This window comes from Silurus meridionalis, chromosome 7, assembly GCF_014805685.1.
Source record: "Silurus meridionalis isolate SWU-2019-XX chromosome 7, ASM1480568v1, whole genome shotgun sequence".
NCBI lineage: Eukaryota > Metazoa > Chordata > Actinopteri > Siluriformes > Siluridae > Silurus > Silurus meridionalis.
Genome location: NC_060890.1, coordinates 4,136,317 through 4,148,154, shown reverse-complemented (window position 1 = coordinate 4,148,154; position 11,838 = coordinate 4,136,317). Strand labels below are relative to the sequence as shown.

At 36.9% G+C, this 11,838-nt stretch overlaps 1 protein-coding gene across 1 annotated transcript in view; it reads right to left on the bottom strand.

Annotated features, from left to right (window-relative positions):
- Window positions 1-10,180, bottom strand: part of vstm4b (V-set and transmembrane domain containing 4b) — a 25,873-nt gene extending 15,693 nt beyond the window's left edge. Inside the window, exons 1-3 of the mRNA XM_046853827.1 lie at window positions 9,939-10,180; window positions 8,791-9,189; window positions 1,233-1,286 (exon numbers count right to left, since the gene is read on the bottom strand). Coding sequence (XP_046709783.1) covers window positions 1,233-1,286; window positions 8,791-9,189; window positions 9,939-9,993 — 508 coding nt within the window. The 5' untranslated portion in view covers window positions 9,994-10,180. The remainder of the gene's footprint in view (window positions 1-1,232; window positions 1,287-8,790; window positions 9,190-9,938) is intronic.
- Between the last annotated feature and the right edge of the window lie 1,658 nt (window positions 10,181-11,838).

Sequence of the window (11,838 nt, the reverse complement as noted above, 5' to 3'; positions counted from 1 at the left end):
TAATTTTAATTATAAAATATACATTTATTATTTCGAAAGTGAACAATATTTTATATGTAGAATGATTTCTTGTTGCTAAACTGTTTCTCATGTGTGTGTTCTCTCAGCACCACAGCTGCTACATGAATATTCAATTTAATTTAATTACATTTTATTTGTGTAGCGCTGTTAACAATGGACATTGTCTCAAAGCAGTTTTACACAGATGTGAAATGTGGGAAGAAAAAATTTATAATATTGTTCTTTATAAGTGTAAGTTTGTCCCTAATGAGCGAGACAGTGGAGACAGTGTCAAGGAAAACTTCCTGAAATGGCATAAGGAAGAGAGGAACCAGATTTTAGAGGGAACCTCATCTTTATTTGAGTGACACCAAATGTCTATTTATTGCAGATAAACGATGTTGAGTTAATTCAGAGACCGAGGTGTGTTCTGAGAGTCACATAGAATATAGATTAACATGGCAGAGGTAGAGCTGCATCTTCCAGGGGACCGAACAGAAAAAGGACATCTGGTTTTATTTTTTATTTTTTTATTTTTTTAAGTAAATTGATGATCAGCTGTCTGTCTGAACTAAAAAAATAAAAGTGTACCATATTGAATTGCAGAGCATCAAATTTTTTCCAGTACATCGTATTGCATTTAATTGAATCAAATGAGTCGACCTTCTAATCAGAGGTCCAACATCTTAACCACTAAGATTCCAATCTGTGAAAATGGTTTTGAAGCTGAAAACCAATAGAAAAGTGGCCTTGTTTAGGCTAGAGGAGTATCTGTGGTATCAGCATTTGTGGCTTTGATTTTAGATGGCCAGAACACATCAACTCTCTTCTAGCAAACTCATTACTCTATTCTTAAGTATGGAAATATATTTGAGGCACAACATTCCAAAGAAACTGAACTTTTCATACAATGGTGGGTATTATTTTATTGAAAGAACATCAGTAACTGGTTTGAACCAGTATAGAGAGAGAAGTAGGAGGCCTCGGTACACATCTGAAACACACAAAACATAATCTTTAACTCAAACATGTGCCATGGCTCCAGTAAGGACCACAAGAGTTTTTAATAATCATATTGTTTAAACCCAGAGTATTTGCTATGGGAGGAATAAGAGAAGTTTATTTTCTCAGGTTTCAAAAGAAGAGAAGTCTTTGCTTCCACGTCCATAGATGGTCCATGTGCGCTATTTCTGTCCAGAACTTGGATGGGTAAGAATACACTTGTGGCTTACCTTCAAACAGGCTCCAGATCCCATCCTTGGCATTGGTGGGTGGAAGGAAGTGCACTGCAAAAAGAACGGGGAGAAATGCAAACTCATCATTGCGGTTTCATGGCCATGGTAATTGCACAGGGTTAAATAAAGCTAATTACAGGTCTCTGTGTGTGGGATGACAGCAGGAAGGCGATCCCTTTCTACGGATGCGCAAGTTCTAGGTCGAGCAGCTCATCGTGGGGTTCACACATTCCGGGAGACTCTGAATTACTCATAAACCCTGACAGTGGCTAATAACAAGGTTAGGCATAGCTACTGATGGAATGACATCAGCAGGATGAATGCTGCCACTACCATCATTGCTATTGACCTTTGACTCGATAATTTAGAATGTACATGCATACAAATGTGAAATAATGAAAAAAAACATGATGCAGATTTATTACTGGCAACTTAAATTATTTATTGTAAAATCCACAATGTTGATAATTTTAATTATAAAATATACATTTATTATTTCGAAAGTGAACAATATTTTATATGTAGAATGATTTCTTGTTGCTAAACTGTTTCTCATGTGTGTGTTCTCTCAGCACCACAGTTGCTATATGAATATTCAATTTAATTTAATTACATTTTATTTGTGTAGTGCTGTTAACAATGGACATTGTCTCAAAGCAGTTTTACACAGATGTGAAATGTGGGAAGAAAAAATTTATAATATTGTTCTTTATAAGTGTAAGTTTGTCCCTAATGAGCGAGACAGTGGAGACAGTGTCAAGGAAAACTTCCTGAAATGGCATAAGGAAGAGAGGAACCAGATTTTAGAGGGAACCTCATCTTTATTTGAGTGACACCAAATGTCTATTTATTGCAGATAAACGATGTTGAGTTAATTCAGAGACCGAGGTGTGTTCTGAGAGTCACATAGAATATAGATTAACATGGCAGAGGTAGAGCTGCATCTTCCAGGAGACCGAACAGAAAAAGGACATCTGGTTTTATTTTTTATTTTTTATTTTTTTAAGTAAATTGATGATCAGCTGTCTGTCTGAACTAAAAAAATAAAAGTGTACCATATTGAATTGCAGAGCATCAAATTTTTTCCAGTACATCGTATTGCATTTAATTGAATCAAATGAGTCGACCTTCTAATCTGAGGTCCAACATCTTAACCACTAAGATTCCAATCTGTGAAAATGGTTTTGAAGCTGAAAACCAATAGAAAAGTGGCCTTGTTTAGGCTAGAGGAGTATCTGTGGTATCAGCATTTGTGGCTTTGATTTTAGATGGCCAGAACACATCAACTCTCTTCTAGCAAACTCATTACTCTATTCTTAAGTATGGAAATATATTTGAGGCACAACATTCCAAAGAAACTGAACTTTTCATACAATGGTGGGTATTATTTTATTGAAAGAACATCAGTAACTGGTTTGAACCAGTATAGAGAGAGAAGTAGGAGGCCTCGGTGGACAGCTGAGCAAGAGGACAATGACAACAGAGACTTTAGCTTGAGAAACAGACATTCTACAGGTCCTTAAGTTAGTTTATATGAATAGTTAAAATATCCAGAGTCTAGAAAAATATATAAAGTTCATAGTGAAATTATTATTTCGGATACTCCAGCGATGTCAGGAAGCTGGGGTCAAAGTCCAGGATCAGCCATGATACAGCACCCCTAGAGCTCAAAGGGTTAAGGGCCTTTCTCAAGGGCCACAAGTGTGGCAGCTTGGCGATACAATGGCTTGAACCCCCTGACCTTCCGATCAGTAGTTATTAGCTAGAATGGTCAGTAAGGCCGAAATCGCTGTAAAAGTTAGGATTGTTTGAGATAAGCAAAAATGTAAAATCAAATTTGTGTTTTATGCAAAAAAATTTTTTTTTTATTAAATTCTATTGTCAGTATCCTGACTCTTTTTATTTGATGATTTTCAGCTCATGTGATGAATGAAGGTATGAGTTTGATAAAATTAGGTGAACCAAAAGTAATTCAAAATGAACAATTAATAATGCTTATAAATATTCAATTATTAAGATGTCATTGCATAGCTATGAATCATCATAGCAATAGAGATTTATATAATTATTAAACTGTTTCATGTTATATTTTATAAAGTAATAATTCATTTCCAGTCTTAACATTTTAAATGTACAAGGTAAAAGGTTAAGAATGGTCGTGCAAGTTATTTTTACCCTGTCTTCCTATCAGCTTTCTTGGTATCATTCTAGCTGCGTGAAATCATGAGTTTATTATTGAATGTATCAGTTTTTTGTTTTGCTTTTTCATGTATAACAAATGTATTATTTAAATGTTGTACTGAATGCAGAAGAAGAAGGAACAATCTTTAGAAAATGCTGATAATAAAACACAGGACATTTTTGCTTTTATATGTCACCATTCATAGCTTGCTTAAATTATACACTTATTTATGCATGACAGAACTGGAAAATGAATAGAGTCTCTTTCTGTTTAGTCACACAGACAAAGAGACCCAGATACAAAATGGATGACTACAGAATTCATTCGGTATGAAGTCTGGAAACAAAAGAGTAGGAGACGACATATGTCCCAATGTGAGACACAAAGTGGTGTATTATGCAGAAATACAGCTGCTACAATCTTTATTTATTTTTTTTGTACACTGAAACAGGATTTCTAAACTTTCTGACCAGAAAAAACAAAACAAAACGATGACTTCCCTTCAACACGTAATTACAACGTTACAAAAATTTAGTGTCATAATATCATGATGCACAATTGAACCGAAAACAATATGGCAAAAAAACAACTAAAATACACACTGATTTCATGAAAATTTATTTATGCACATTCCTGAAACATCAGATATCATCACACGCATGAAAAATCACTATACTAAAAAAAAAGAAGATAAAAACGAGTGGCATGTGATTAGTGAATAACAATCATTAGATTTATATGGAATTAATAGGAATTTGTTTGGTAGCTACAACCAACTAGCAGCTGAATTTTGCATTTGGCATTCTTCTGTAATATCTTAGTGTCAGTTCTGTTTTTTTATTTACTGTTTTGTGTCTTTTAGTGAATAGAGGTCATGATTTAATTTTTTATAGCCTAACCCTAAACCAGAGATTCAGGGAAAGCCCCTAAATTCAGCCCACAGGCTAGCACCATCCAGACAGAGACAGTTTGTTTATAGCATATGAAGCTATTCTCCTTTAACAATACGCTATATTTTAGCCATCACGCTAATTTTGGGCGATTACTTCATTCAAAAGTTTATATTGGCGACACACAGACATTTCTACTCCAACATGCAGTCACACTTAAAAATACCTGGTGATTACAAAGAGCTAAAAGACAAGATTTTGTTGTAAGGAGGAGATTGTGCTACATGAAAACACAGGACAGACAAGTCTTCTGGAATACCGTTCATACCAGAATGGCCAAAAACACCACAAGCCTCAAATCACCATAGTAACAAATATGTACAGTTCAGTTCTGCCGTCCTAATGATTCATACTGCTCATGTGCGGTTTGGAACACAGTCCTGCATAGTTATCAATTGGCCATGGTGGGGGAAACCATGATACGATGTTAATATGTGCAGGAGGTCACTCAGGTCATTCTATATCGACTATTTTATCTTGTACAGTAAATTGTATACAGCAATGTTTTCTGGCCAGTGAGCTGCTATTAGAGGGATTTACAGCTAGTCCCGAATTACGACCGGGATGATCAATGACCTCATCGTAACTTGAAAATATGCTAAGTCAAGACATGGCCTAGCCTACCCAGGGGTCTTAAAGAATGGTGATCAGTATGGAGTTGTATACCCTAATCTGTTAATGATTTAACAATTTACAGTACATACTGTAATTTAGGAAAATACAGCTATTTACACTATCCCAATGTATAAAATATACAGTATATATCTATGCGAGTGGAGGACAGGGACGGACGCGCTCTGTTTCTGTGTCCAGCAACGCCAATAAAAAGGATTAAGACAAGAGCTAGAAGTGTGCTTTAAAACACCAAAACCACAGAAAAAATATGCATTCTAACACCGAGATAACTGATCTCTGTCCCCCTGGAGAAATAAAGGCATGTCACAAGGGGGGAAATGCGAGCACTCTGGCAGCGTCCCAATGTATCGTACCGCGTATACACTGCTAGGTTTGCCTGCTGCATGAAACGTATTTCTATCATCATCATAATATTAAAAAATTGTCGAACAATCTTAGCATAGGTACTGTATTTCAAATTTACCACATAGTACATCATGCAATGAAATGTTTTTGGATGTCTGGTTTGTGATATAAACTGTAATAAAAACGTTAGATTGGAAATATTGTGCACTGTTTAGGCCATTGATCAGGTCTGGTATTGTGTGATAATAGAGAAAACGCATAGAAAAGTCAACAATAAAACAATAAAAAAAACATTTTCTCCTTTTTTTACTTGCAATATGAAATCAATAAAGGAATGAAGAGGTTGAAATTCATTGGATTTGTTTGACTCTGAAGATGAAGTGAGTTTAAGTCCCAGCCACACTAAGCTTCCTCTCCTGGGCCCCCGAGCAAGGCCCTTAACCACATAGCTGCTCAGTTATTAATGAGATTACTGTAAATCACTTTACGATAAGGCAAAATGTCATAAATACTGTTTTATAATTGTGAATTAAAAAATGAATGAACGCAACCTACACAAACTCATATGTAGCAGTGCTTTTATTCTGGGATCCACCCATTTACCTACAAATTAAATAAAACATTTTTGCCATTCTTTATTTTTTTGTTTTATCCTGTTAAAGCTGTTAAAGTAACTGCTTATTGAATAAAAAACATAGCTCTCAAGTTCCATTTCTCCACAAAACCAATATCTACAGTGTTTCATTTTCCAGCCCACAAACACTCCCGGTGTTTCTTTGTTTTTAATGTTTTTTTTTTTAAATATTGTTTCAATCCTTCTATGGATCTTGCTATACTTCCTCCATGTCACATGTTGTGCTATCCTGCCCACAAACATGGTTGAGCTTTCCTCCGCTCTCGCTGCTACTGTGTACTTAAATCCTGACCACATCCTTAACACACACACACACACACACACACACACACACACACATAAACACAAAGGGTGCTTGCAACCTCAGTGGCTTCCTGACAGTACATGCAAGGTTAGATCATTTTCATGTGACTGTGTAATAGCAAAGATCTGCCCTGGCTTTGCAGCAGGTCATGTAAGAAAATCGATGTAATCGATGTAAATTTAAGTTTAACAGAATAAATAAGGTGTTTTTTCTTGAATGTTAGAGGTCAGAAAACTATCCTAGATAGGAATTCAAATACTGAGGTGACGTCTACACTAATCCGAACAAATTCACACTGCAATGTGAAAACTGCGCTTTCAAATGTATCCACTTGGGGATGTTTTTAAAAAGCTGTCTCGTGTGGACAGAAGGTTAAAATGGTGAGAAAAATAAGTTTTCAGACAAAAACGAATTAGTGTGGACATGGCATGAAGCTGATGTGACATGATTAATCAGAAAGGATTTTACAGAGATGTGGTTAATGGATTCATAAATAATACTGGCATATATTTTAAATATTCAACAGGTGGTAGAAGTGGTACAGTAGCTCAGTGGATACAGCTCTGGGTTACTGTTCAGAAGGTTGTGGGTACAAGCCCCGATATCACCAAGCTGCCACTCTTGGGCCATTAATCAAAGTCCTTAACTGACTCCACCTTCCTATCATTGCTTGGACACGTGAAGAAAAAAAATTCTCTGTACTGCAATGTTCATCTGACAAGTGAAAAGTGTCTTTATGTATAGCTTTAAAAGTATTCAATTTGTTGATATGAAATCATTTTTAACTCCATCTGAAAATCTAAAATACTTCATTTACCTTGCAAACAATTAGTTCTCTCCTTCATATACAGATGCACACACACTTAATCAATTAAATGTATTTTGTCTGCTCGCTCTGTTGTTTTGGACTCAAAGTTGTGTAACCGAATAAAGAGAAACTTAAACTCGCCTTTGAAGCGTAAAGAAGATCAGATGGTTAGAACAAAAGCATGTGAGTTTTAGTTTTTCTCAGTTGATTTGCAGCGTTTCTCGAATAATCCTTAATATTTGCAAACCAGAAGGTGCATTTCTCAAAACGATTTGTAGAAACAGCAAAACACATTGGATTTCTTGCAAAAGAAATCCAATGAACTGATCCAATCCATCTGAACTTTTTCTCAAAATCTGTCCTTTTGTCATTGATCACTTACAAGATAAAAAAGTTTAGTCATGTTGTCAGTATGACGCTGCACAGTTTCAGTATTTTCTGATATAAACTACAGTTTGGGTTACACTGATTAAAAATGCACAAAGCTGAAATTATTCTGTTTGGCATCTATAAATTTTAACAGCACAAATGTATTTATTTGATTGTAAGAGACCAGACAGGATTCAGACTTTTACTGTACTATAATAGTGTCCGTTCATTTCCTGATTGTTTATCTGTTTTCAGAAAATTGTGTTATGCTCTGTTGCCAATTGAAGGTTCAAGATTCATCTGCACAATTCATCAATTCAAGTCACATTTAAAAAAAAAGTTGAATAGAAATTTTAGATGACGGATGATAACAACTGGTTTAACCATTTTGCAGTCCATGTCGTATGCAATGAACTGATTCTGACATGTTTTAGGGGTTAAAACTAATCAGGTGAAACCAGTATAAAATATTTTAATCAACATAAACAACTGATAATGTAGGAAACAGCAGACACTTCCATTAAATGAATGTACAAAAGCATTTGCAATTTGATCGAACCAATGAGAATTGCTTTTATGATGTGCAGAAGTGACAACATGATGTGGAGTTTGTTTTGAGCAAGTAGTTTTGAGAATTTCATTTATGATCTAAGAAACGCTCCAAAGCAACTGAGACCACATTTTACAGGATGGGAAATTTACTCTGAAAATAAATAGATGAAAAAAAATTAAAGAATTAGTGATGAGTAAAAGTGCAAATGAAGGTCAGTTCACAGCTTAATATTGTGATAAGAATTTCCAATAGGGAAAAAAACTTGAGCTAATGGGAATGGAAATGGAAAGTTTTACTCAGAAATATGTCTATGTCTATGGAACGTTCTACTCAGAAATACAACCAGTTTCCCTCTTAATCTATCTATCTATCTATCTATCTATCTATCTATCTATCTATCTATCTATCTATCTATCTATCTATCTATCTATCTATCTATCTATCTATCGTAGAAATTGCAACATAGAAATAGACAGACAGACAGACAGACAGACAGACAGACAGACAGACAGATAGATAGATAGATAGATAGATAGATAGATCACTTTGGCATGAAGAACACAGCAGCTCATACAAATCTACAGCTTAACATAGAAGCTCAACATGGAAAACTGTTGTTACCTCGCTGAAGAACCTACAGGTTCTAACTGCAAGACTTTGTCACACTCAAGTTCTTGAGCACCCGCAGGTTCTCAAAAGTGCTTAAAATACATTCTCACTTTAAAAAGGAAAATTAAAATTTCACAACGCTTCGAAGCCACTCCAGAATCTCACCTTTAAGCTCTGTAGCTGCTGTGAAGTCGACGGAGGATTTCCATTTCTCCTGGTGCTTCTTGAACTCCTGCACTTTGCAGCTGTACATGCCTCTGTCTTCTCTGGTAATGTTGATGATCAAGAGGTTGTAGATCTTGCCCTGCTTCACTACAATCAACTTGATCTTGGGTTTGGGGAAGCTCTTGGAGTAGTTTCCATAGAATTTGGCCCTCCTCATGTTCACTTTGGCAAGGAGCTGCTCGTCTCCTCCAGACGCGGGATGGAAAAGCCAGCGCAGCACGAGAGCAGTGTCGGATTTGTGATGCTGGGTCACCTGACACGAGAGCGTGGCGTTCTCACCCTCGAGTGCCACAAGGAACGGAGACGGAGTGACCGTGGCATTAATGGCGGTGCAAACATCTGGAGATAAAAACAAGTTCATCTTTTTCATATAGAGTTTAACAATTTTTAATAATGATACAAAAAACAGGTCTCAGTCTGTAATTCAGGATCATCAAATATTTCATCTATCTGTCTGTCTGTCTGTCTGTCTGTCTGTCTGTCTATCTGTCTATCTATCTATCTATCTTGATGAACCTGATATTGGACCCATCAAATCTTCGAGTTCAGCTCAGACGTCTGCGTTTTGGATTCCACACTTTGTTTTTTACTCAAAAGAAACAAAGTCAGGACCTGACTGAGGCCTTATTGCTCTGATGCTTTATATAGTAGCAGAAATTATGGTTGCACACACCTACACAAGTACGATGTTGGATAAATACAGAGGTCTGGTTAGGGAGGAGTCACAAACCACAACAAAGTCAACAGCAAGAGTCTTATTCTGCTCCAAGAAAAGTCCTTCTGAACTACCGTGCAGGTTTCTCCACGGTTTTTAGGTTTTTATGGAATAAAATCTAGTTATTATATAATAATTGAGTATTATATTAATTATAAATAGAATACATTTTTTAAATTCTACATTGAAACTCTTCGATTTTAAGCCCCATGATTGTTTTGGGGGGGTACAGATCCATTGCATCCAAACCATCAAACTCAAAAGTTGATTGATTCAAGATTGATTTAACAATACAACCTGATTGAACGTTCTAAACTCTGGGGTGTGTGTGTGTGTGTGTGTGTGTGTGTGTGTGTGATGTCTGAAGCCTTACCTGTGAAGAAGACACTAATCAGGAACAGTGTTACTCCTGGGCAAATCTTCATCATCCAGACTCAGCGGCTCCATAAAAAAAGGTGCGTGTCATCACAGAGAGGCGCCTCGTCTCGCGCGTCTCGTCTCGTCCACTCGCCTTTCTTTCCTCCTCTTTTCCACTCTGAAACTTGAGTCCAGGCATGTGCTGGGACTTTTAGTGAACTCCCTCCCTCACTCCTCCTTCTCCTTCTGCTGCTGCTGCTCAGATACAGGGCACACAGTTCTCTCTCTCTCTCTCTCTCTCTCTCTCTCTCTCTCTCTCTCTCTCTCTCTTTCTCTCCCCTGTCTTTCTTTCCACACACACACACACACACACACACACACACACACACACACACACACAGTTTAGCACTTACTCTCTTTCTCTCTTTCTCTTTCTATTTCAAACACATACAGTACACACTATCTCACACGCTCTCTAACCCCCTCACCACACACACCCTTTCTCTCTATTTATTTCTCTTTTAAACACACACACACACACACACACACACACACACACACACACACACACACACACAATCTCTCTCTCTCTTTTTCTATTTTAAACACACATTCTCTTTCTCACTCTTTCTCTTGCACACACACACACACACACACACACACACACACACAATCTCTCTCTTTCTCTATTTCTTTTTATTATAAAAACACATTCTTTTTTTACCCTACCCTATCTTATACAGTTAAAACAGGAAAATGTCAAATAATCAGACACAAAAAAGCTCTAAAGTTTGAACTTCTAAACATTAGATCATTGCACCCAAAGCACTCATTGTTAACGAGATCACAGATAATAATCCCGATGCACTCTGTCTCAGAGACGTGGATTAAACCAAATGATTACATTGGTCTAATGAGTCTACACCATCAGGATATGCCTGTAAGCATGAGCCCCGTCTGACAGGTCGTCTGGGTTGTGTAGCAACAATTTATAGCACCCTTCTTAATGTTAGTCAGAGATTAGGATTCAGGCTTAAATCATTTGAAGTGCTCGTTCTTAAAGTTGTACTTTTAGACATACATAGGAACTACGTTAATTTTCTTAAAGAGTTTGCTCGTTTTATTTCAGACCTCTTGATCAGTTTGAATAAAGTGCTGCTTGAATGAGATTTTATTATTCACATAGACGATGCAAATGATGCCCTAGGACTATCATTTGTGGACTTACTAACCGGTACACAATACTGGTAGAGCAGATAAGCTGCATCTCACCACATTATCGACTTGGTAGGACTATTGTTCTGACCACTAAGGACAGATAAATAAATAATCTGCTTGATCTGTCTCAAGATTTTACTAAACCCCTAAATGTGCCTCTTCACTGCTTCTCTTTCTCTACCCGTCCCGAGGCATCCTGAGGTTGCACCAGCTCCAGTCACGTCTCATCTCATGAAGATTATGGACCCTCAAAGAGTAGATGCCGACCCCCAAAACACCCGGAACCATCTAGAGATGTGCAGTATCAGTGCCATTTGGATTCCACTTCATGTAGAGTTTGGACATTGGACTTCTTTGAGTGTTTAAATTTCAGACCTCTTGGTCAGTTTGAATAAAGTGCTGCTTGAATTAGATTTTAATATTCACATAGATGATGCAAAAGATGCCCTAGGACTATAATTTGTGGACTTACTAACCTCCTTTGTGGTTAAACAAAACATCACCAGACCGACTCATCGTTTTAATCACACACTAGACTTAATAATATCCCATGGAGCAGACGTCACTAATATCACAGACCATTACCTCATACTGGACACACTGCTGGTAGCTGCGTCTCACCACGTTATCGACTTGGTAGGACTATTGTTTCCGACCACTAAGGACAGACTAAAAAGTAATCTGCTTGATTCGTCTCA